Source organism: Panthera uncia, chromosome A2, assembly GCF_023721935.1.
Source record: "Panthera uncia isolate 11264 chromosome A2, Puncia_PCG_1.0, whole genome shotgun sequence".
NCBI classification, from domain to species: Eukaryota; Metazoa; Chordata; class Mammalia; order Carnivora; family Felidae; genus Panthera; species Panthera uncia.
In genome coordinates, this window is record NC_064816.1 from 73,785,255 (window position 1) to 73,808,385 (window position 23,131).

Sequence of the window (23,131 nt, forward strand, 5' to 3'; positions counted from 1 at the left end):
AATAGGAGGATGATTGCAGGGGAAAAGTCAGCCAATGCTTCAATTGAAATACTTTTACTCTACTTACAGACCTTTCAAAGTTCCTTACTAACGAATTAAGGCTAATGTATGTATGGTTATGGTACGTTCCATATTCAGCACTTTAAATATATATTAATTCTGTCTACGGAAAAAAGCAGTAAAACATTAATGAAACTATTTTTGGGTTGCATAAGGCCAAAACGAAGAATCATTTACTGGCATTAAGTCTCTACATTGTTTTTCGTTCCACTGCCCGAATGAAACATTTCTGCACCCATTTGGTGCTGTAAACATTTATCCATTTCCCTTTTTTGAGTTCACTGTTCCAAGTCAGGGCAATAAAAAAGGTTAAGTCTGATGACAGGTATTAAGAGCACAACCACTGCTATATTGTATCTGTAACCAAGAGAGTCAAGAGGACTGGGCCCTTTTCCTTTTAGAAGCAAGCGGAGACAAAGTTAATTCGTTTGTACACATAATAATATTTATATAACGTGATTTTTAACATCATTAGATATTACCTAAAATTTGTGAGTTTAAAGAGCACCTTGAATATAATCAGCGTTCAAAACTTTTTAATCCTAAGGAAACTTTTCTCATATCACTCGTAACAGTCTAAAGTAGCTAATCATATGCTTATTGTACTTATTGTAACTTATCGCAACAATTTGCAGGTTTCCTACCTCTGAGGAGGAATAAAAGGAAGACAGAAGATTAAAATAAGTCCTATTTCAGCATAAAGAAAGGTTGCAACTGCCACCCACTGGAGTGTCATTTTTTTCCTCTTCACACCTAAATAGAGAAACACTTATTTTACTTTACTGCCTTTTAGAGAAAAACTTGATTAAAGCCCTGGGCGTAATGTTTTCGTCCAGGGGGGCAGACGGGGCCGGTCCCTCCTCTAACCCGTGGCACCTGGCCTTAACCCCCAGTGGGAGGGGCAGGGCAGGGGTCAAGGGTGGGCCCACAGGTCCGCGTCTCCACTTCCCCTGCGAGCTGTGCGGAACCGGCCTGCACCGCACAGAGGACGTGCTGGCCCGCCACCCTCGCAGCGACAGAAGCCTAACGCCACCCTCCACTAACGCCCGCGCCTAGGCGCCCTCCTTCTCCGCGAACGCGCCGCGGGCACGGCCTGCTCCCGTGGTCCGCGGAGGGCAATGCGCGACCCCGCGCGGCCTGGCGCTCCTCCCCGCCGCGGGGACCGCGGCCCCCCGGAAGCCCGTCCGGCCTTACCCCGCCTGCGGCCCGCCTGGCTCCCCGCGCTGCTCCGCGCCACCGACGCGCGGGACGTCAGACGCCGCGGCGGGGCGGAGGTTGGGGGGGAGGGGAGCGGGGCCGGGGAGAGCGCCCCACCCCCTCCTCGTCTGCCCCCGCCCCCGCTCGGCCGGCTCCGGAGCCCAGCCCCCCCAGCCCCGAACCTGGGGGCCCGCACCCCCCGGCGTCGCTGGCGGCGCGAGGACGACGATTAGCAATAATTGTTTTGTAATTGATGGTGGAGTTGGAGGGTGACTCACACTTTTCGGGCGCATGCTTGGGGTTCCCGAGTCAACTTCTTGAGAGCCGACCTTAAATTTCTAATAAAGTGTGGTTTGGTTGGGAGGGGTTGCGGTTAATCGACGTTTTCTGAAAGGGCTTCGTGGGGTCCACGAAGGAATGGCTCCGGGGCGGCAGGGTTTGATGGCGTGATGCAATTCAGTGAACGTGTTTGAAAGGCATTCCTTTCCTGTTCTGTCTCTTTTGGGGTAGAAATAGTTTTATTGTCCGGAATTAAGCTCTAGTTAAATGGGAGGGCCAGGATTGGGTGGTTGTGCAGTATTTTTTTCTGAGAACGTGGAAGAAAATGCAGCTTCGAAACATATTTTCCTGCTCTTGTCCATAGGCTGGGAAGAGACTCTAGGGAGATATTTGGGACTGATAGGAATAGAAAACAGTGTGTGGGTGCATTCCTTCAGTTACTATTTTCCAGGTTTCCAAATTCCGTGAATAACAATTATTAACCGTTTTCATTATTGACATCAGGAATTGACAGTATTATCCTTCTGGACAGAATTATTTTGGGACTATTAAATGATGTAAATAGATAATTACAGAATATAAAAATACACTTACTTTTTAAAATTTTTAAATGTTTATTTATTTTGAGGGAGGGCTGCACACACTAGTGGAGGAGGGGCAAAGAGAGAATCCCAAGCAGACTCCACACTGCCCACACCTTGGTGGGGAGGGGAGGAGAGTTGAGAGTCCTTGGAAGCCAACGGCTGGGCCACCCAGGCGCCCCTAAAAATACATTTAAGTGGGTGCTTTTTCTTATCACAAGTATACTTGATCACACGGAAAAGAAAAAGACTGAACAGTAAATTAACTATAGGGAAGGGCTTTGTTTTGTTTTTTTACATCAATCGTGTTTAGAACTCGATGCTCTTCCACACTGGTTCCTTTGAAAGCCTGTGCACCTTATTCTATGCTCCTGTGCTCACACCACTAGTATAACTAACTTTAATTTGTAAACATAAAAATTACTAACTTAGACTATAGCTCCCCATTTCCTTATATACTACTTACATCAAATAAAAAAGCCAATTATCTTAAAAAAGATGTTAACTGAAAAAAGGAAAGCATAGAATGTGTCCCCCAAAATATGGCAACACAGTGCTTATTTTAAAATGGATTCATTTAATATTCTCAAAGTCTTGAACTAAGCAGTCTTAGATAGACACAGTTACCAAATTTTCATGTTTGTGTATAGACCAATATCTTAATTATGGAACTATTTTATTTTAACCTGAGAAACTTAATTCTTTTTTTTTTTTTTTCAACATTTTTTTATTTATTTTTGGGACAGAGAGAGACAGAGCATGAACGGGGGAGGGGCAGAGAGAGAGGGAGACACAGAATCGGAAACAGGCTCCAGGCTCCGAGCCATCAGCCCAGAGCCTGACGCGGGGCTCGAACTCACGGACTGCGAGATCGTGACCTGGCTGAAGTCGGACGCTCAACCGACTGCGCCACCCAGGCGCCCCGAGAAACTTAATTCTTATAGTAGCACATTCACCAATAACAAAATTCTATTAGTAACACTACCACACAATGGAACTTAAAAATTAAAACTATTACAGGGGTGCCTGGGTGGCTCAGTTGGTTAATCCTAAGATGTTGGCTCAGGTCATGATCTCCCAGTTAGTGGGTTCCAGCCGGGTATGGGCTCTATGCTGACAGCTCAGAGCCTGGAACCTACTTTGGATTCTGTGTCTCCCTCTCTCTGCCCCCCCAGCCCCCAATAAATAAACATTAAAAAAATTTTAAATTATTACAGAAAAATAAAAATTATTATCATCTGCTGGGGGCATAAAAATAACATCATAAAGAAATAAGTACCCCCCCCCAAACCGTATGAAAATTAGGTTTTTAAACTAAAAATTAAATTCTTGGGGCATCTGGTTGGCTCAGTTGGTTAAGAGTTGACTCTTGATTTCGGCTCAGGTCTTGATGTCAGGGTTGGTGAGACTGAGTCCCGTGTGGGGCTCTGTGCTGAGAGCAAGGAGCCTGCTTGGGATTTTCTCCCTCCCTCTCTCTGTCCTCCCCCATGGGTGTGCACACACATGCTCTCAAATAAACTTAAAAAACTTTTAAATTCTCTAAGAAATATTTCAAATATATAATCATTTCCAGATTGGTTACCAAATTTTTTATACATAAGATGTGGGGGACTAAAACTAATTTTATCATGTTAAGTGCAGGTGTATTTACCAAGCTCTCTATCTTCTAAGGATCTAGAAGACTTGAAATGTAACAAAGTTAATGTCATTTAAAGAGTTTCATGGATCTTAGTTTTAAATTATAGAAAACATCACATGTAATTAAACTCAATTACACAACTTAAAAACAATACCAGTGCGTCTTTCATGAATTAGGAAGTTCCAGTTTGATTTTCCAATTTGAGTTTTGTTTTTTAATATTTATTTATTGAGAGAGAAAGAGAGAGAGAGAGCATGAGTGAGGGAGGACAGAGAGAGAGACACACAGAATCCCAAGCAGGCTCCAGGCTCTGAGCTGTCAACACAGAGCCCTACACAGGGCTCAAACTCAAGAGCTGTGAGATCATGACCTGAGCCGAAGCTGGACACTTGATCGACTGAGCCACCCAAATGCCCCTCCAATTTGAAAGTAATTCTATACTGAATTTATTACTTCTTTTCATTTTATATAGAAGTTGGTATTTGTTCTGTCACTTCTTTGCACTTATTATTTCCACTAAAATATACTTCATGTTAATTTATAGACACTATAGGAGTCATACTTTTAGTATTAAAATAAAAAGTTTTATTTATTTAAAAATGTTAAAAACACAATTCCTGCAGGAAAAAAAATTCTGAGTTTTTTTTTTAATTCATGATAGGATTCAGAGCAATTATTTGTCAGTGGTTGAAAGGATGACTAGGATGTCTGAACCTGGGGTCTTCTTTAAAATTAAGTTTTGGTTCCACCCTATAGATCTATCGAATCACACTCTCTTAGGATGGGTCTAAGACTGACTTAGTATATATTATTTTAATATATATAAATTATTTCAATTTAGGAAGTCCAATCAAATCCCATAATGGTCTGTAAGGTAATCTAAGACTGCTGATGTGCTTGACAAAGCGTTAAATACTCTTTTTTCCTGCCTTGAGGTTATCTTTTCCATCATGTACATTAAATGTTGATGGAAACACATATAAGGAGTTCCAAGTTCAAGAGCAATGTCAACCCAGTCCCAGATGCATTTCAGTGGGGTTTCTTCATATCCAGCAAACATGGCCGGGTTTGCTAAGAGTCCTCTTGCAACCATCACACCTATGAATTAAAGCACATCACATTTGTCCACACATGAAGAACTCATGGTTATGAGGTCAAACCTAATGAAACAAACTGAGAATACTGAAAAATAAAGTATTATTACAAGGTTTCTCAATACCCGTATATTAGTCTAATTAAATTATAAAACAATTTTATATGTTTGTAAGTCAAGAACGTTTGAACGTGCTTATAAGAAATAAAATCTTTTTTAAGACTTTTATATTAAACGATTAGTCTCTAGGGTTTTTTTTTGGGGGGGTGGTTAATCCGGATTGTCATAAATTGGGTATGCTTAAAGTTAGGTTTATCTGCATTCTCCTGTCTAGCAATAGTTATCACAGGCCTTGGTATGCCAATAATTTAAGGGGGTAATAAAACTATGTCATTGTATGTGCCTTTGGCTCCTATAACAACTTAGTGTTCACTAATTCTCATTTCGATTCCAGATGTTCTATTTTATTAATAGGCTATCTTCCAGATAGCCTTAACTGGTCACTCATTGGATATGATGGTGGCAGAAAAGTAACTGACTTAATTTACCCCAGTTAAAACAATCTACTGTTTCTAAGTAGAAGAGTTAATAAATGATTTAGCGTAAATCAGTACAACAGGAAAATATGGCTCCATTTTATGGGTCCAGCATGCTTCTGCTGTGCGATTCTGCTAATACGGCTCCATTTTAAAGACAAATAATGAAAACTCACATTAACATTACTCTCCTACGCCTACTTTTTTTTTTTTGTAATTAAAAGACAAAAAGCTCAGGTACTTATTTCTTACCATCTGTCCCAGTAATATGCCACACATTTTCTGCTTCTTTTAAGCTTCTGATATCTCCATTAGCAATTACAGGTATAGACATATTTTCCTTAATTATTTTAATGGCCTCATAGTGAACTGGCTGATGTCTTTCTTCAACAGTTCTTCCATGGACTGTAATCCAAGAAACTCCTGTTGCCTCAGCCTTTCGACAAAGATCTACAGTTCTTGTAAGGTCATCATGGATCCTATAATTTCAAAATTAAATCAGTCTATTCACAGCACACAAATCTTAATGCTAAAACTAATACGCTAGATAAAAGATTTCATCTGATACATTATTTAGTTAGCTTTGTTATATTATCACTACCTGCTACTATTAGAAAGGCTTTGTTCAGAGATCAGTTCCCACTTTAGACCTCAAATTTAGCTATTTCACTATTGGCAACAATAGGATGACAAATAAATTTTACCTTACCTACTCCTTCCCCCTTTTAGCTTTGATAACTGAAAAAGTCATCCAAGACTGTCATGGAGGAATTGGAAGATGGTACCCTAATATCTGCTGTGTATGCTCCAAACCACAAGTGGGAGAATAGAATACATTATTATGAAATGTTCTTAACTTTTCACCAAAAGACTGATTCCTGCCTTATTTTCTTTTCATTGTGAAATTTTCGTGCAAATATTATTACTGTTTTTTCTATTCTTGGTACCAGGAATGTTTCTTAGCATTATTAATTAAGCAGTATGTGAAAAAAATTGACGGTTTCTTCTAAGGGAAAGTTTTTAATAATAAAGGGAAGTTTTATTTTCTATTAAAAAATACAAAAAGGAAGTTGTTCTCTTTATAAATAAAAATTAAGGTACACATTCATTTACTAAATGCCCTGTTTCAACACTTCCATACATAAACTACCAATTTATTAAGGATGGATACCCCTATACTCTTAGACAAAAGGAATATATTTTTATTTTCTAAGTAATGGACTATCTTAATAGTTTGAAATATTGTCTTTACCTTATTTTAATAGATACTGAAAATCTGGGATTTTCCACTTGATTTCTTACTTGTTTCACCATATCTCGAACAACCTCTGGCTTGTTTATTAAGCAAGCTCCATAACCTTCTGCCATTGCCCACCTTTATAAAGCAGACACATCAAATGAACTGTAAATAGCTGGAAGAGAAGACAGAATTCTAAAAGCACTGTAAATGCATCTATTTCTCTACCTTAGCAACCTGGAATGGAATCAGATTTTTATAATTCATAGATCCAACATTTTAGTATATGTGCTGCCGAAGCGAGCACCATAGATCCAACATTTTAAAGTGGATCAATATGAGATAAGGAAAGCATGTTCCCAGATCAAAAAGTACTTAGGAAAAATGGTTTTCATTGGCAAGTGAGAAAATTAAATTAAAATTCATTCAACCAAAACAGACTTAGGTATTTGTAATTAATTGCAATTACTTCAGATTTTTAAAATTCCAAATTTGATGTTTATTATACATAACAAGACATTTTATTAATCTTAATAATAGAAAGATATTTTTGGCTGACAGCATTCCAGTACCACTAAACAGCTTATTTAACTCTCCTAATGAGTATACAAATATGTCTAATCTGGTTTGGATTATGATGTACTTAAAACCTTGATTTTATTCTTTGGACATATTTTGAATTATTGACAGATAGTCTAATACAGTGCCAAGAACACAGGGATATTGTTGTCAAATTAAGCATCGCATCAATACCCAGTTAGACTCAACCAAATAACTATGGTATAGAAAGGAAAGGTAATTATAAAAAGGTATTCTTATAGAGAAAATTAATTAGGAGAAAACAAGTGGTCATCTCTCAAATCATAGAATCATAGTTTCTTGTTTGACATTGTTTGGCAGTAAAAATTCATGTTAGGGAGGACCATAAATGGTCAAGTCTTATATAACTACTTATGGATGATGTTCGAGGCAGACCTACACATAGAAAAAATTCTAGTGTGAGGTGAGACAAAACTTATCAAAGGTCTATATATTGTTTAAGGCATCAGAAAATACCTTTGCATATATATGTTCCTAAATTATCTTCCTTTATTTTTTCTTCTTATTTGGAGCTCAAGTGCTTTAACTCTATTTTCTTTACTTTCTAAATCTTGGAAAATTGGAGACATAGTTTACCATGTTCACATAGCTTTTTTCTAATTTTTTTTGAAAATTCTTCCAACTTCTTTGAGCTTTACCTCTGAGGGCAACCACAGTTAATGTCTATTCCATTCGCGTAAGGGCAGACTATACGAGCAGCATCAGATAAAAGTCTTGCATCATTAGCAGCAAACTGAACAATCAATGGGCAATCACCTGATAAAACAAATAGCTCAACATTAAAATTCACAGAAATGTGCACACGCACGCACACACACACACACCACCAAACTCTTCATGTTTGTATGGAATAACGTAACTACATTTAGCCTAAAAAGCATCTGTTGAAACAAGAGAGCATTAAACTAATTTTAAACATTTTAAATTAAAAGTAATTTACATTTAGTACAAATTCAAACAGTATAAAATTTGATAAAATGAAAACTATAACACTCTTGACAAACATCCCATTTCCAAAGGTGAGAATTAGTTAATTGTATTCCAGAACAATTTTATGTATACCTGTAAAATTTAAACAAACGTGAACATGCTATACACATTTCTATGCCTACTTTTTTTTAATCCCCTAATGTATCTGGGAGCTGTACTTAGACCTATTTTCTTTTTAGTAGCATATTCTTCTGTATGGATGAACCATACAGTGTTCTTCTAGATTGTTTTTCATTTGTGGCTTTTGCAAACAATGCTATGATGAGAACCTATTACATACATGCTACTCTGAGTATATTCATCGGGTAAATTCCCATGAATGTAACTGCTGGATAGGCATCTAACATTTTGATAGACATTACAAAGTTTTCTTTCAAAAGAGTTTAACAATATAGATGCACAATGCTATGGATGAAAGTTCTTGTTTCCTTACAAACATAGTCTACATTGTATATCCAACAGTGTGTATTTTTATTTGTAGGCTCTTTCTCCATAGCCTTTGTCTATTTTTCTACGCGTAATTTTTCTTTTCATTGTTCCTCATTTTCTTTAAAAAATTTTTTTTGGTTTATTTATTTATGAGAGAGAGAGAGACATCATGAGTGGGGGAGGGGCACAGAGAGAGGGAGACAAAGAATCCAAAGGAGGCTCCAGGCTCTGAGCTGTCAGCACAAAGTCCGATGCAGGGCTCGAACTCACAAACCACGAGATCATGACCTGAGCTGAAGTTGGATGCTTAACTGAACTGACTGAGCCACCAAGGTGCCCCTTTTGTTCCTCATTTTTCAATTATTCTTTTATAAAACAAAAGAAATCAGCTCTAAAATTATGAGTATCTATTGTAAAAATTATAAATATCTTCCCCAGGTTTTGGTTTGTCTGAGTACGTGCATGCTCCTTTCTTACATATAAAAGTTTACGTTTTAATATAGCAAATGTGTTAGATCTTTTCCTAGGTTTTAAAGGACATATTTTTATCATCTTTTTTTGGGTTAGTGTTATAAACTCTGCATAAATGTATTTTAATTTTTCTAAAGTTCTTTTGAGGACTACCTATATGAGATTCACTGAGTGTTTGACAAAATGCAGATTTCTGAGCGTCACCCTTGTTCCACTGATTTGGAATTTTTTTTTTTTAACATTTATTTTTGAGATACAGAGAGAGACAGAGCATGAGTGGGGACCTAACTGACTGATCCACGCAGGCGCCGCCCACTGATTTGGAATTTCTATGGCAATTCACTGATTTACAGGACTATTACAAGATAGGAGAATTTGCTTTTCCCTGAGGATATAGGATGTTTTTCTTTTTATAACTCAGAGAGAGTTATAGAATTTCAATTTAATAATTGTTTATTGGTCTAATATATTTTCAACACAGGGCTAGAAGCTAAGGATACAAATCAATGAGAGATAATTTCAGACTTCATGGAGCCCATAGTCTAGTGGATGAGATACAGGCCTACAAAGAGGAAATTGTAATACAGTAGGATTAAGTACAACACAAAGTCTGTATTTAACAGAGGACAAGAGTGGAGGGTGATCAGGCAAGCTGCTTGGCCAAAAACTTTGAGAGCTGGATTAAGAAGCATGTAGTGTCGTTTGCCAGACAGCTCTGGATCTGGGGGACAGGCATGGCTGAGAAAAGGATATTCTAGGTAGAGAAGTATGAGAGGATGGGGCATATTCAGGGACTTAAGTTAGTATTTTTGAAGAATAAAGTTGGTGGGATGTGGAGAGAAACTAATGGAACATAAAGTTGCAAAGGTGTATTCAGAGGCTGGATCATGTCGAACGTTATACATTATTCACAGGTGTCAGGATTTTTTTTTAAAGTAATCTCTACCCACCTAACCTGGGGCTCAGACTCACCACCCTGAGATTAGGAGTCCATACTCTACCAATAGGGCCAAACACCCTGACAGGCACTGGAATTTTACTCTTTAGGCCACTGGTTGTTAATCTTTACTCAGGATCACCTGGAGGGCTTTTTAAAAAAGATTGCTGGACCACATACCCAGAATTTCTGATTCAGTGGGCCTGGGGCTTTTCTTTTCTTTCTTTCTTTATTCTTCTTTCTTTCCTTCCTTTTCTTTTTTTTCTTTTCTTCTCTCTCTCTCTCTCTCTCTCTCTCTCTCTCTCTTTCTTTAAGTAGGCTCCACGCTGGAGCTTGAACTCATGACCCTGAGATCAAGACCTGAGCTGACACCAAGAGCTGAAAGCTCAGTAGACTGAACCACCCAGGTACCCTGGAAATTTCTATTTCTAACAAGTTTCCAAATGATGCTGATGCTGCTGGTGTGGGCCATTACCCTTTGAGAACCACTGCTTTAGGCCACTGAGAGGTCTAAGAAGGATTTTAAGCAGGATAGAGATGTGATCAAATTTACATTCTACAAAGGTCACTTTGGGCTATTTGGAGGATAGTTTGGAATGGGGCAAGACTGGAGGCAGTGAAATAGGAACCTAATAGCTCAATTGAGAGAATGGGGCCCTAAGGAAGGCTGACCTCACACTTAGATATATTGTCCATAGTTTACAAGACACTGAATAAAAACATACTTAAAAAACTAAAAGATTTAAAAATAAAATCTCTGAATTGTGTTGTTTCTGATTAGACAAGTTTTACTTTTTAAGTCTTATAAAGTCAGCAAACTCTGGGTTTCACATACCTTGGTTTTTTTTTTTTTAATTTTTTTTTTTTAACGTATATTTATTTTTGAGACAGAGAGAGACAGAGTATGAACGGGGGAGGGGCAGAGAGAAAGGGAGACACAGAACCGGAAGCAGGCTCCAGGCTCTGAGCCATCAGCCCAGAGCCCGACGCGGGGCTCGAACTCACGGACCGTGAGATCGTGACATGAGCTGAAGTCGGACGCTTAACCGACTGAACCACCCAGGCGCCCCCACATACCTTGGTTTGTAGTAAATTCGCTGTCTCTGGCTTTTATAGATCTGACAAAATCAGCAGCAACTATCATTGGGGTATAACACAGATCACAACTGTATCTTCTTACTAGTGTTCTAAAAGCCAACCTGTGAGCATACAAGACTATAATTAGGCATTTTGAAAACACCATAATCATATGTACGCCCAAATTTAATTTAATTATTAAATATTTATTAGAAGAAAGTTCTGCCTTTAAAGGATAGAATAGATATACTTTTCCCTATTCTTGCTGTGAAAAAGAAAGCCGAAGTTGGAGTCATTTGCCCCCCATGACAGCAAACCAAAACTTACAGTTTCAACGTATCCCAGGAATGTGACCTTTTAAAAGTTAACCTGAAATTGCTTGATCAGCAATAGTAAGGTAATCTCTATGATAAACAAACAAACAAACAATGCTGTTGTTCCCTTTCCCACTCAAAGATTGGCCTGAACCAAACCTTTCTCTTCTTTTGCTAATAACTTCTTGTTCCACCCTCCTTCCCGTAAAAACCTCCCATTTAGTACAACTCCACGGAGCACCTCCTACTTGTTAAGTGAGATGCTGTCTGATTCATGAACTGCTTAATAAAGCCAGTGAGAGCTTCAAATTTACTCAGTTGAAATTTTTTTTAACACTGCTCAGTATATTATATATAAAACAAATATTAGAAAACTCCGAAAGGTGGAGAGAAGACAGCAGACAGGGTAATAACCATGGGATCTGAGGAAAAACAGTGGTAAGTTCTCTGGGTTTCCTTTTGGCCTCAAATATCCCAGATTTGGACTTGAAGAAGCTGGCAACCTGGAAATACCAACGAGTGCAGACAAAAAGAGCCCCACAAAAGTCAGCTCTCTCTAACCAAAGGACTAGGAAATGGGGAAGCCTAGCAAGACAGAACAATTTTAGAGAATGATGGCTCTACCCCAGCCAAACACCAGAGACAAAGCCGGGGCCCCACCTCTAGAAGCAAAGGTTGAGCGGAGAGCTTAGACTTTTACCTCTCCAAGGCTGTGCAGTAAGATGCTCCAACGCCCCTCCTTCCATAGTGTGTCAGAGAAGGCCAGGTAGGGAGCTGGACTTTAATACTTTCTGGCAGGTAACTTTAACTTTCTCCCTTCCCAGTCTCAAGTAGTATCAAAGGATGCTTAGTGAAGGGGCTATGCCTTTCAACGTAGCAGAGCAGTTATCAAGCTCCCCCCTCCACGGTGAGCTGGAACTCTGACACCACCCCTCAACCTCAGCAATAATGACACTTTGTCCCCAGAGTGTCAAAGGAGACCAAATAGGGAATCTGGACTTCTACTTTCATACCACAGTAATGAGGTAGTGCTTTCTTATTCCTTTCCTGCTATAGTGATGTCGGGGAAAGAAAAAAAGTTAAAACAGAAGGTTCAATATTCAGAATCAATCTATATAATCTATCACATTAAAAGGCTAAAAGAAAAATCACATGATTATATCAATCAATGCAGAAAAAGCATTTGACAAAATAATATTCATGATTAAAAAAAAGCCCTCAGGAAAACAGGAATAGAAAGGCACTTTCTCAACTTGATAAAGAGCATCCACAAAACCTCCTACTGCTAGCATACTTAAAGGTGAAAAATAGAACAAATATCCTCTTGATCAAGAACAAAGCAGGGGCACCTGGGTGGCTCAGTCGATTAAGCATCTGACTTTGGCTCAGGTCGTAATTTCGCAGTTTGTGAGTTCAAGTCCCGTATTGGGCTCTGCTGACAGCTCAGAGCCTGGAGCCTGCTTTGGATTCTGTGTCTCCCTCTCTCTCTCTCTCTCTGCCCCTCCCCTGCTCATGCTCGGTCTTTTTCTCAAAAATAAATAAACAAGAAAAAAAAATTAAAAAAATTCTTCTGGGAATTCCAGCAAGATATTTTGTAGATAAAGACAAGATCATATTGGAATTTACTTGGAAAGGCAAAGGAACTAGATTAGCTAAAACAATATTGAGGAAGACATATAAATGGAGGAATCAGTCTACCCAACTTTTATTAATTAAATGGCTACAGTAATCAAGATTGTGTAGTATTGGTGGAGAAACAGACACATAGATCATAGAATAGAATAGGGAATGCGGATAAAAAACACATGACTTTTTTTTTTTTTTCAAATTTGAGAGAGCAAGAGAGGAGAGAGAGAGAGAATCCTAAGCAGGCTCTATCTCATGCTCAGCGTGGAAGCGGACACGGGGCTTGATTTCACAACCCTGGGATGATGACCTGAGCCAAAATCAAGAGAAGGAGGCTCAAATGACTGAGCCACCCAGATGCTCCCGCCCAAATGATTTTTGACAAAGATGCAAAAAAAATTTAATACTGGAAAGAAAGCCTTTCACTAAATGTTGCTGAAGCAATTAGACATCCACAGGTAAAGAAACAAAACAAAAAATACCCCAAAAAACTCAACAAAACAACCCTAAACCTAAGCCTCACACTTATAAAAAATTAAGTAAAAATTGATTATGGACTTTAAATGTAAAACAAAAAAACAAGACTCTGGGGAAAAAAACTAGGAGAAAATCTTTAGTATCAAGAGCTACACAAAGTTTTCTTACATTTGACATCAAAAGCACAATTTTCAAAAGGGAAAACTGATAAATTAGACTAAATTATTAAAAAAAAAACTTTTGGGGGCGCCTGGGTGGCGCAGTCGGTTGAGCGTCCGACTTCAGCCAGGTCACGTTCTCGCGGTCCGTGGGTTCGAGCCCCGCGTCGGGCTCTGGGCTGATGGCTCGGAGCCTGGAGCCTGTTTCCGATTCTGTGTCTCCCTCTCTCTCTGCCCCTCCCCCGTTCATGCTCTGTCTCTCTCTGTCCCAAAAATGAATAAAAAAAAAAAAACGTTGAAAAAAAAAATTAAAAAAAAAAAAAAAAACTTTTGCTCTGCAAAAGACTCTGTTAAGAGGATGAAAAGACAAGCTACATACTGGAAGAAAATATTTGCAAATCACATATCTGACACAGTAACAGTATCTAGAATATATAGATAACTCTCAAACCTCAGTAGTAAACGAAAACTCAACAACAAAAACCTGATAGAAAAATGGACAAAAGGCTTGAGTAGACATTTCTCCAAAGAAGATATATATATATATATATATATATATATATATATATGGCCAATAATCACATGAAAAAGTGCTAAACATCATTAGGGAAATATAAAACTATGGTAGGATACCACTTCATATCCATTAGGATGGCTACAGTAAAAATAAATAAACGATATAAGAATTGGTGAGGATGTTGAGGAATCAGAATTCTTATATACTGCTGGTGGGAATGTAAAAATGAAAAACAATACAGCAGTTCCTTAAAAAACTGAAAACAGAATTGTCATATGATCCAGCACTCTCTTCTGGGCATATACCCAAAAGAACTGAAAGACATATTTATACATCCATGTTCATAGCAATATTATTTGCAATAGTCAAAAGATGGAAGCAACCCAAGCATGCATCAATGCATATATAAAATATAGTATATGCATACAATGGAATTGCATTCATTCTTAAAAAAAGAACGAAATTCTGATATATGCCAACATGGATGAACCTTTAGGATATTATGCTAAGTGAGATAAGCCAGTCTCAGAAAAAGAACTATTGCATGATTCCACTTATACGAGGTACCTAGAGTAGTCAAATTCAAAGAGAGATAAAGTAGAATGATGGTTGCCAGGGGATGGGGGCGGGGCGGGTGGGGGAAATAAAGAGCTATTGTTTACTGGATGTAGAGTTTCAGTTTTTTTAAATGAAGAGTTTTATGACAATGTGTATGCATTTAATATCACTGAATTGTAAACTTATAAATGTTTAAAATGGTAAATTTTAAGTTGAATTTACCACAATTGAAAAAAATTTTAAAGACTGACTCAGTAGTAAAAAAACAAACAATCCTATCAGACCATTGGCCAAAGACATAAAGAAACATTTCTTTACCAATATACAGATGGTAAGTCAACACAGGAAAACATTTTCAACATCACTACCTGTAAGGGAAATGGATATTAAAACCATAGTGAGATATCACTACACACCTATCAGATGGCTAAAATAAAAAATATGGTGAGGATTATTAAAAGTTGGTGAGGATGAGGAAAAACTAGATCCCTCATACGCTGTTGGTGGAAGTGTGAAACAGGATAGACACTCTGGAAAATTTGGCAGTTTCTTAAAAAACTAAACATATAGTTACCCCATGAGCCCAGCAATGTAGTTGTAGGGATTTGTCTCAGACATAAAGTCTTATATTCAAACAAAAACCTCTGTATGAATGTTTATATTTACTTAATATTCTTTTATCTAATATTCACTATATGTTTATAGGTGGGAGTTACAAGCACTATCTTTATCTGTAGATATAAAAAGTGAGGTTTGAAGGGGTTAATTGTTTACTTGGGGCCCCACACATAACAGGTAAACGATAACACCAGCACCCAAGCCTAGATCATGATTTCAAAGCTAGGTGTTTGATGATCCTAATGTGGTGGGGTGGTCTTAACTTTAAAAGTCAGAGCATAAGAAGGAAATCAAATCTTAGTTCTTTAACCATTTAATAATACTTACTTTGAATACCGAACCATTGGAGCACAGACTTTCACCAGCTGCCCAGAATGAAACATTTCTATTGGATCTTTTTTTCTTTCTTGACATATTGTGTTTCGTATGCAGTCACTCTTCATGAATATAGATTTGTCTCAAATCTGAAAGACAGTTTGCATAGAGAAAAATTACTTTCATTAGATGAATTCCCATCATTTTAACAATTTCAACTGCCAAGAATATATATTTTTCGTCAGGCTTGTGGGCTCAGGAATCTTTTTAGCTTCTTTTCACACTATCAAATAGGATACTACAGAATCCTGTCTCTGTAAGTCACTGACAGTTTTTAGTACACTATGAAATCATCACGTTTATATATTCAGTACAAATTATGCTTGTTCGTGTCAAACACTAACAATTTCAAGTTCTATACTTAACACACTAAAGTAACATTTTCTGCTCAAATTAATAAATGCTCAAGATGTGGAAAAATACAAGGGTTTTTCTTAGGATACCATGGTTTTTCGTGTAACATTTTAAATTTCCCATGTTGCTTTGTTTGGTATTACAAACCAGAAAAAAATTTAATTTGAATAATTTCATATGTATATGCCTGGCACTTTGAAATACCTTGTTTTATATGGGAAGGCTAAATGGCATTAACTGAACAACTTTAAGTAGTGTTTCAAAAGATTTACTGGTCTGTTTGAGGTTTATTCTTATTCACAAATCCTATTCTGAATCAGAAGGCAAACCAACCTTTACTAAAAAAAAATTAAATGTGGTATCATCTAGCCAAAATTTCAATTATAATCAGATAATTCCATAGTAAATCACTTTTATACCCAAAGAGGTACAAGTGATTAAATTAGGTAGTTCATAAGTGTTTCTAAAGTTGTTATATCTAAAATCCTATCATTATATAGTGTTGGATGCTTTCCATATTTCAGTTTCTGGCCTTAATTACTTAGCAACAGATATGGGCAAACTTTAGGAAGGTCTAATTGCTCAACCAGAAAATATAGCTAATCCAGAAAATATTGTTATAATCTAAATAATTTCAGTTTTTTTTAATGTGTATTTATTTTTGTGTGTGTGTGTGTGAGAGAGAGAGAGAGAGAGAGAGAGAGCGAGCAGGAGGTGGGGGGGAAGGGCAGAAAGCAAGGGAGACACTGAATCAGAAGCAGGCTCCAGGCTCTGAGCTGTCAGCACAGAGTCCAATACAGGGCTTGAACCCACAAACTGCGAGATCATGACCTGAACCAAAGTCAGATGCTCAACTGACTGAGCCACCCAGGTGCCCCTCAATTTCTTGAGGTAGAATGTATAGTTAAAATAAACTACTTTTACTGATCACTGCTGAGTCTGACTTAACAAAGTTACTAGCTTATCTCTTTTTTAAAAATAAAAATTATGATTAGAATGTAGGCCCACATACACAGGTAAAACATAAGCAACAAAAAGGCAGTTCCTTTTTATGAATATCTTCTCTCTTGCATTTCATATCCAGGTTATGCCACCCCTGCTCATTCAAGTCAGAAACCTGGGGCTTATCATCCTTTGCTTCTTCATCTCCCACAAGTGTGTCAACCAGGTAGTACTTTCAATTAAATCTTGAGCATATCTTCACTGCCCAGTCTGTGTACTTACAGTCTCCCATCTTGATAACTCTGATAATCTCCTCTGAATCCCAGATAGAGTTGATCTTACTTACCCACTGCACCCTAGGCTCTCCTGTTATCATAGGCACTTATAATTACTTTTTATTTATTTTTAGAGAGAGAGAGAGAGAGCGTGAGTGAGGGGCAGAGTGAGATGGAGAGAGAGAATCTCAAGCAGACACTATGCTGTCAGTGCAGAGTCTGACCTGGGGATTTATTTCATGAACTGTGAGACCATGAACTGAGCCAAAATCAAGAGTTGGATCCTTAACCAACTGAGCCACCCAGGGGCCCCAGCACTTGTAATTACTTTTATAGAGCATAGTATTAACACGTCAGTTTCTTCTCCAGTTTTTGAGGGCATGGACATGTATTGATTCATTTAACAAATATTAAGCTCCTGCTATGTGCTGGGAAAATAAATGAAAATACATTTCCTGTGTCCTTAAAAATGTATGACATACTTACACAAAATAACAGTTCTGATACATACGCTTAGACACAATTTAACTGTTGTGGGAATAATTGTCTAGAGAAAGCAGGGGAGTCACCAACAGTGGCAGAGGGAAAACTTGAGCTGACATATGTGGGAGATGGGGGATTGTCCTGTTATAGAGAGCAACACACATAGAACCACAGAGGCTTGAAAATGCTTGATGTTTTCAGTGAACCATTAGTAGTCGTGTTATTTGATCAGACTAGAGAGGAAGTGAGGTTTAGATAATCATGGGCCTTATATTCCCTTATATTAATATTTTTTGATTTTATACTGTAGGGTCTTGTTTCTAAACCATTTTTCCACCTCCACAGGTGATTTTTCGTATGTGCTCAACATGTTAATATGTGCATAAGATACTTCCATACACAGCAATTATTTTTTTACAGGCTGTACGTCTCTCCTTGTATTATTTGCCAATGAAACATTTTAACAGGAAAATGACATGATTTCTGATTTAGAAAGATTTCACCAGATGGGGTAGGGCTTTTGGCAAAATATGAGAAAGGAGGCTATTGTAGTAAACCAGGCCAAATGCATAATGAATGTCTGACCTGGGACTCTAGGAATAAGAAAAGAGAACACACTCAGGAGCTATTTAGAAATAAAAATAAACTGGCAAGATAGTTAGGAGGTGGAAATCACTTCAGGACAGTGAATGTTACATAGTATGAGACAATTCTAGGATGATGTGTACAATTTGGCTTTTGAGGCTAGATGGATGGCAATTCCAATTAATGAGACAGAAAACCAGAAGGAGGAATAGGTTTTAGCAGGCAAACACGAGTTCATATTTGGGCACACTGAACTTGAGGTGCTCATGGGATTTCCAGATGGTGATGTCTCAAAACTTTATACAGATATAGCTCAGGAAAAAGCTAGGGATATAGACTGAGGGTCGTAAACCTTTAGGTGATAAGTTAAAACTAAAAACATAGACAAAATACTTGAGGGTGTCGTATCTTGCAAGAAATCCTTAGAAGCACCAACATTTAAGTAAAAGATAAAAAGAATAATGCAAAAGGAGACAGAGAGATGAATTCTGGAGCTGGCAAGAATAAACCTGAAGAGTGATATTCAAAAACTGAAGAGAGGGGAGAGTATTAAGGAGGGTGGGGATAAGCATCTTAAACATCACAGAAAAGTAAAGCCTAAAAACCATCTAATAGGAGCCAAAGTCTTTAGCAAGAACAATTTCATTCTCACTCATACTTGGTAGTTCCAGCACATGGCACAAAGACCTCCTTCACTACTTGCTGAATGAATAAACCAGTAGTTTTCAACCTTGGTTGTACATTAGAGTAATCTGGGGAGGTTTTTAAAAAATTTCTTTAATGTTTATTTTTGAGAAAGAGAGAGAGAGAGGGCACAAGCAGGGGAGGGGCAGAGGGAGAGACACAGAATCTGAAGCAGGCTCCAGGCACTGAGCTGTCAGCACAGAGCCCGAGTAGGGCTTGAACTCATGAACTGTAAGGTCATGACCAGACCTGAAGTCAGAAGGTTAACCAAGTGAGCCACCCAGATGCTCCTATCTGGTGGAGCTTTTAAGAATCAGGATGCTCATACCATACCCCAGATCAATTAGATGTGAATCTCTGGGCTTAGGATGCAGGTGTAAGTGGGTTTTTAAAGCTCTCCAGGTGATTTTAATGTGTAGTTATCTCAATAAACAAATCCATAAACTACAAAGCACCCGGTACAATTGTTCACAGGGGTTTCTGCTTTACTTATGAGCTCCTTTGGGACAGCATAGGAATTGGGTCTTGTTTGTAAACTCATGCAGGTGTGTATAGGTGGGACTCAAAACTCTTCCCTTAATGAACGAGTATTATGTAACTTTTCTAGAATCTTCCAACATAAAAGCCAAGGAAAGAAAAAGAACTCATAATTCAAAGAGAATACTTATTCATCAACATTAAAGAATACTTAAAAATTTTGTGTATTACGGATAATGAAATTTAATGTGAGTCTGAGCACCCTGCCCTTGACAATTCATGTGACCTCCATTCAGAACCAACAATTCTAGTCAGACCGTGACTGAGACGAAAAACATCAGGGAAAAACCTGAGACAAAGAGAAAACATAAGGCAGTATATTAAGAGACTTGCTCACCTGGGTGGTTATGAGTATTAAACGCACAAAGTATTGTTATAGCACCTTTTTGAAATACTGTTAGAATCGAGAGAATCATGTAGCTCTGGAATTAGGAAAAACTGGTTCCCTGTGTACAGAGAAAGTTATATTCGTCTTTTTATGTAGAAATGCATAACCTTCTTGCACAAGTGTGGTTGGCCTATTATCAGTATTCATCTTGGGAGAAATCTAAATGAATAATGCAGATATATTAGCAGAGAAGATAACGGGAATTAACTTAATCTGACAACTTCAATACTGATAGTTAAGATTTGGAAAATCCATCAGTTTGCAACAGGAAAAAGTTTGGTATCACTCATAGCATGTGGCTGAAACGAAGAGGAAGAGGAAGAAAAAGCTTAAGTTCACGGGAGGGCAGAAACCGGAGTCTGTCTTTTCTTGGCTCAGTCTTCCTTCTTCACCGACCTTTGGCTCTTCCTAACTCCTCACTACTCATTTCAGGCAAGTTTCCTTCCTAAGCTTTCCCTCCAGCCTTTACCCCAGGACAGCGCGCCAAGCCGTGTGACACATAAGGCTAGGGAGTTACTAACTCCCCCAGCTGTGCTTGTGGAGTGCAAGAGAAACTCCCAGAAACCTCCGCTCTTCTGTCCAGCCTCCACCGAGAGGCCCCGGTTGTTAGGTTAAATACTTGCATACGCTACAGCAAGGTTCCGGAGCCCACCTTTTCTTCAACCGGGGGAACGATGCCAGCCCCAGGAGTGCGACGAGAGAAGGCGCGCACCGCCAACCCCGCGGCCTCGGCTTCCCTCGCGCGCCGGGCCTTGGGTGCCCGCCAGCTCCGGAACCCACGCTGCTCCCAGCCGGTGTTCGTCCAGCTGCGGCCGCTTAGCTGATTCTCCAAGCCAGCCAAGAGCCGCGGGCCGGGCGGAGCGGGCGGCGCAGACGTTGTGCGTCATCACCTGGGAGGGGCGGGCCGGCAGCTGACGCCATCACCCCGGCACCTGCCAACATGGAAGGTGGTGACGGCGGCGTCGCTGTGGCTGGCCAAGGGGTTCTGAGCTCTGGGGCGGCGGCAGCGACAGTCCGGGAGCTTTTGCAGGACGGTAAGGAGTCTGGGTCTCGCTGGGTGGTGGGGCTAGGGGACTGTCCTGCTCCGCATCTGGGCCCGGGTGGTGGACTCAACCCGTCGCTTTGCAGAAAGTTTTCCGGTCTCGACGTGACCACTCCCCCCCGCCCGGCCCCCTGGCGTCTGGGTGGTATAGCCTCGCAAACCTGTGTTTCCACAGACTTGCTGTCCCCTTCCCTTCCGGGTGTCCAAGGGACTCCTGGTTTCTGGTTGCTTCTCATTTCAACTCTACCCTTCATGAGCCCGAGGTTTCCCTGAAGTCCTGGGACCCTGCCGTACTCCGGTGACCCAGGTTGATAGCTACTGGCTGCTGCCGCAATTCTTGATGAAAGGAGGAAGCGTTGGATCCCAGGAAAAGTGAAAGACCTAGAACAGATAGAGGACAGCTTTTAATGTCAGAGGGCCTCCTTTTTAAGTAGTGTCGGAAGCATCCTTTAACAAATTCTTGGATGACACAGGTGGCTCACTTGCAGGCTTGTTTGTTTTTTACAAGGCATTTGTCCATAACCATACACGGGGGAGAGTTCAGAGCATTAGTTCAGGCTGGGATTAACCATATGTATTGAATATAGAAATTCATTGATAGTTTTGGACAGGAGAAGACCCCGGGAAATAAATATAGTGCGTTTGAGAGGCACATTAAATTGTTTTAATTCAGTTAACACGCCGCAAGTTTCTTACTCTTTAGAATAAAATTCAAATGTCTAAGACCCTTCCTCATCTGTTCTTAATTTTCTTCCCTAATGGCCTTCACGTTCTACCCTGTATTAAAATAATTTGTATACTTATCCTCTTCTACAGCATTGTAGAACCACTTTTTATATTCCACCGTGTTAGAAACAGTACCTTTCATACAGTAGGTGCAAAATAAGTATTTTTAATTGAACATCACAATAAGCCAAAGTAGGTTATAAACGAATGAACAGCCTAAATTATTGTTTTTCTCTGCGTGTTGTATATTTTATTATTGTCCTTAATTACTTCTGAAAATTTATATACTTTTGTCAAAACTTACTAAGGAGGTGGTTTTCTGAATTAGGATGTGTTAGATTCTCTAGGTTAGGATCTCTGTCCAATATATCATTGTATCTTAAATTCCGTTCAACCACGTTTTGAACTTCTAACATACGTGCAATTCCCCCCCTCAAGCAGCTTACCATTTTAGTAGGGGAAATAGTCTTGTAAAGCTATAAAGTTAAGCATTATAATGTAGTGTTTTTAGGGTAGCAGAATTGTGTATAAAGTCAAACAATGCAGAAGAGGAGGATAACTGGGAGTGGTTAGGGGAGTGTCAGGAAAGGCTTTCTAGATGGAATTGGTTTTGAAGTATAAATAGAACTTCGCCAGGTGAAGAAGTGGAAGAAACAACACATATCAGGCATAGGTATATATTTCAGTAGGATGCATTCTGGAATTGTAATCAGTTTTTAAAGGGTAAATAGTCCTTAATTTTGCCTTCTGTATTGTCCTATTTAGTTATTTTTTCCATCTTCCACAGTGATTATTTAAATCTTAGCCTTTCAAACCTCTTCTTTCAAGTTCAACAGATGTCTTTAAACTTCCCTGAACGAAAGATCATCCATCAGATGTGAGCTTCCTCCATTTCTTGCCATTAAACCTAACCTTGTAACTGTCCTTTCTTTTCCCCTTGTATTTCCAGTTACAGTACAAGTGGAATTTCTGCTTCTGAGGACAGTCCTCCTTCCTGTGCTCTGGATTTTTTTTCCTGTCTCTTCAAAGACCCAGTCACCCTCATTCTATGCCATTGAAATCTCTTTGCCAAGGTCTCTGATTACCTCCTTGTGAATATAGCAAATGGACACTTTGGTCCTATCTTACTTAAACTTTTAAAAAGGGTTTGACTCTTTTCTTTAAATACTTGTCATGTGACTTGTGAGTTCTATGCTTTAAAAAAAATTCCTAATTCTTTAAGGGTTCTTTTTTCCAGGTTCATTTAGTTGCTTGTCTTCTTCAATGTGCTCCTAATTCAGTGGTTCACTCCATCCATTCTCTTCAACATTACTAAAACATTAAACATTTTCTGTCCATAACAGTGC

General features: G+C 38.9%; 3 protein-coding genes across 5 annotated transcripts in view; 1 reads left to right on the forward strand and 2 right to left on the reverse strand.

The window, feature by feature from the left end:
• BCAP29 (B cell receptor associated protein 29) overlaps positions 1–1,333 on the reverse strand; it is a 55,415-nt gene extending 54,082 nt beyond the window's left edge. Inside the window, exons 1-2 of one of the 2 annotated variants that reach the window (XM_049642786.1) lie at positions 1,255–1,333; positions 705–813 (exon numbers count right to left, since the gene is read on the reverse strand). In XM_049642786.1, the coding sequence (XP_049498743.1) occupies positions 705–796 (92 nt within the window). In that variant the 5' untranslated portion in view covers positions 797–813; positions 1,255–1,333. Of the gene's footprint in view, positions 1–704; positions 814–936; positions 1,127–1,254 lie in introns of those variants that run through there. The other variant, XM_049642787.1, reaches the window with a different exon arrangement.
• A 2,580-nt stretch (positions 1,334–3,913) lies between these two features.
• DUS4L (dihydrouridine synthase 4 like) lies at positions 3,914–20,886 on the reverse strand. The gene is made up of 7 exons (XM_049642785.1): positions 20,670–20,886; positions 15,722–15,858; positions 11,127–11,248; positions 7,861–7,978; positions 6,638–6,760; positions 5,638–5,864; positions 3,914–4,854 (listed from the first exon to the last, which is right to left on the reverse strand). The coding sequence occupies exons 2-7, from the start codon at positions 15,835–15,837 to the stop codon at positions 4,607–4,609; spliced, it is 954 nt and encodes a 317-aa protein (XP_049498742.1). The 5' UTR covers positions 15,838–15,858; positions 20,670–20,886; the 3' UTR covers positions 3,914–4,606.
• Positions 20,887–20,957: 71 nt separating this feature from the next.
• Positions 20,958–23,131, forward strand: part of COG5 (component of oligomeric golgi complex 5) — a 317,370-nt gene continuing 315,196 nt past the window's right edge. For both annotated transcript variants that reach the window (XM_049642772.1, XM_049642771.1), the window contains exon 1: positions 20,958–21,051. In XM_049642772.1, the coding sequence (XP_049498729.1) occupies positions 20,958–21,051 (94 nt within the window). The remainder of the gene's footprint in view (positions 21,052–23,131) is intronic.

Coding starts and splice junctions, on each gene's coding strand:
- DUS4L (XM_049642785.1), bottom strand. CDS start 15,837: ATGAAGAGTGACTGCATACGAAACACAATATGTCAAGAAAGAAAAAAA. Junction 7,979..11,126: donor CGAATTTACTACAAACCAAG/GTATGTGGGGGC, acceptor TTGTTTTATCAG/GTGATTGCCCATTGATTGTT. Junction 5,865..6,637: donor TCAGTATCTATTAAAATAAG/GTAAAGACAATA, acceptor TTGAAATTATAG/GATCCATGATGACCTTACAA.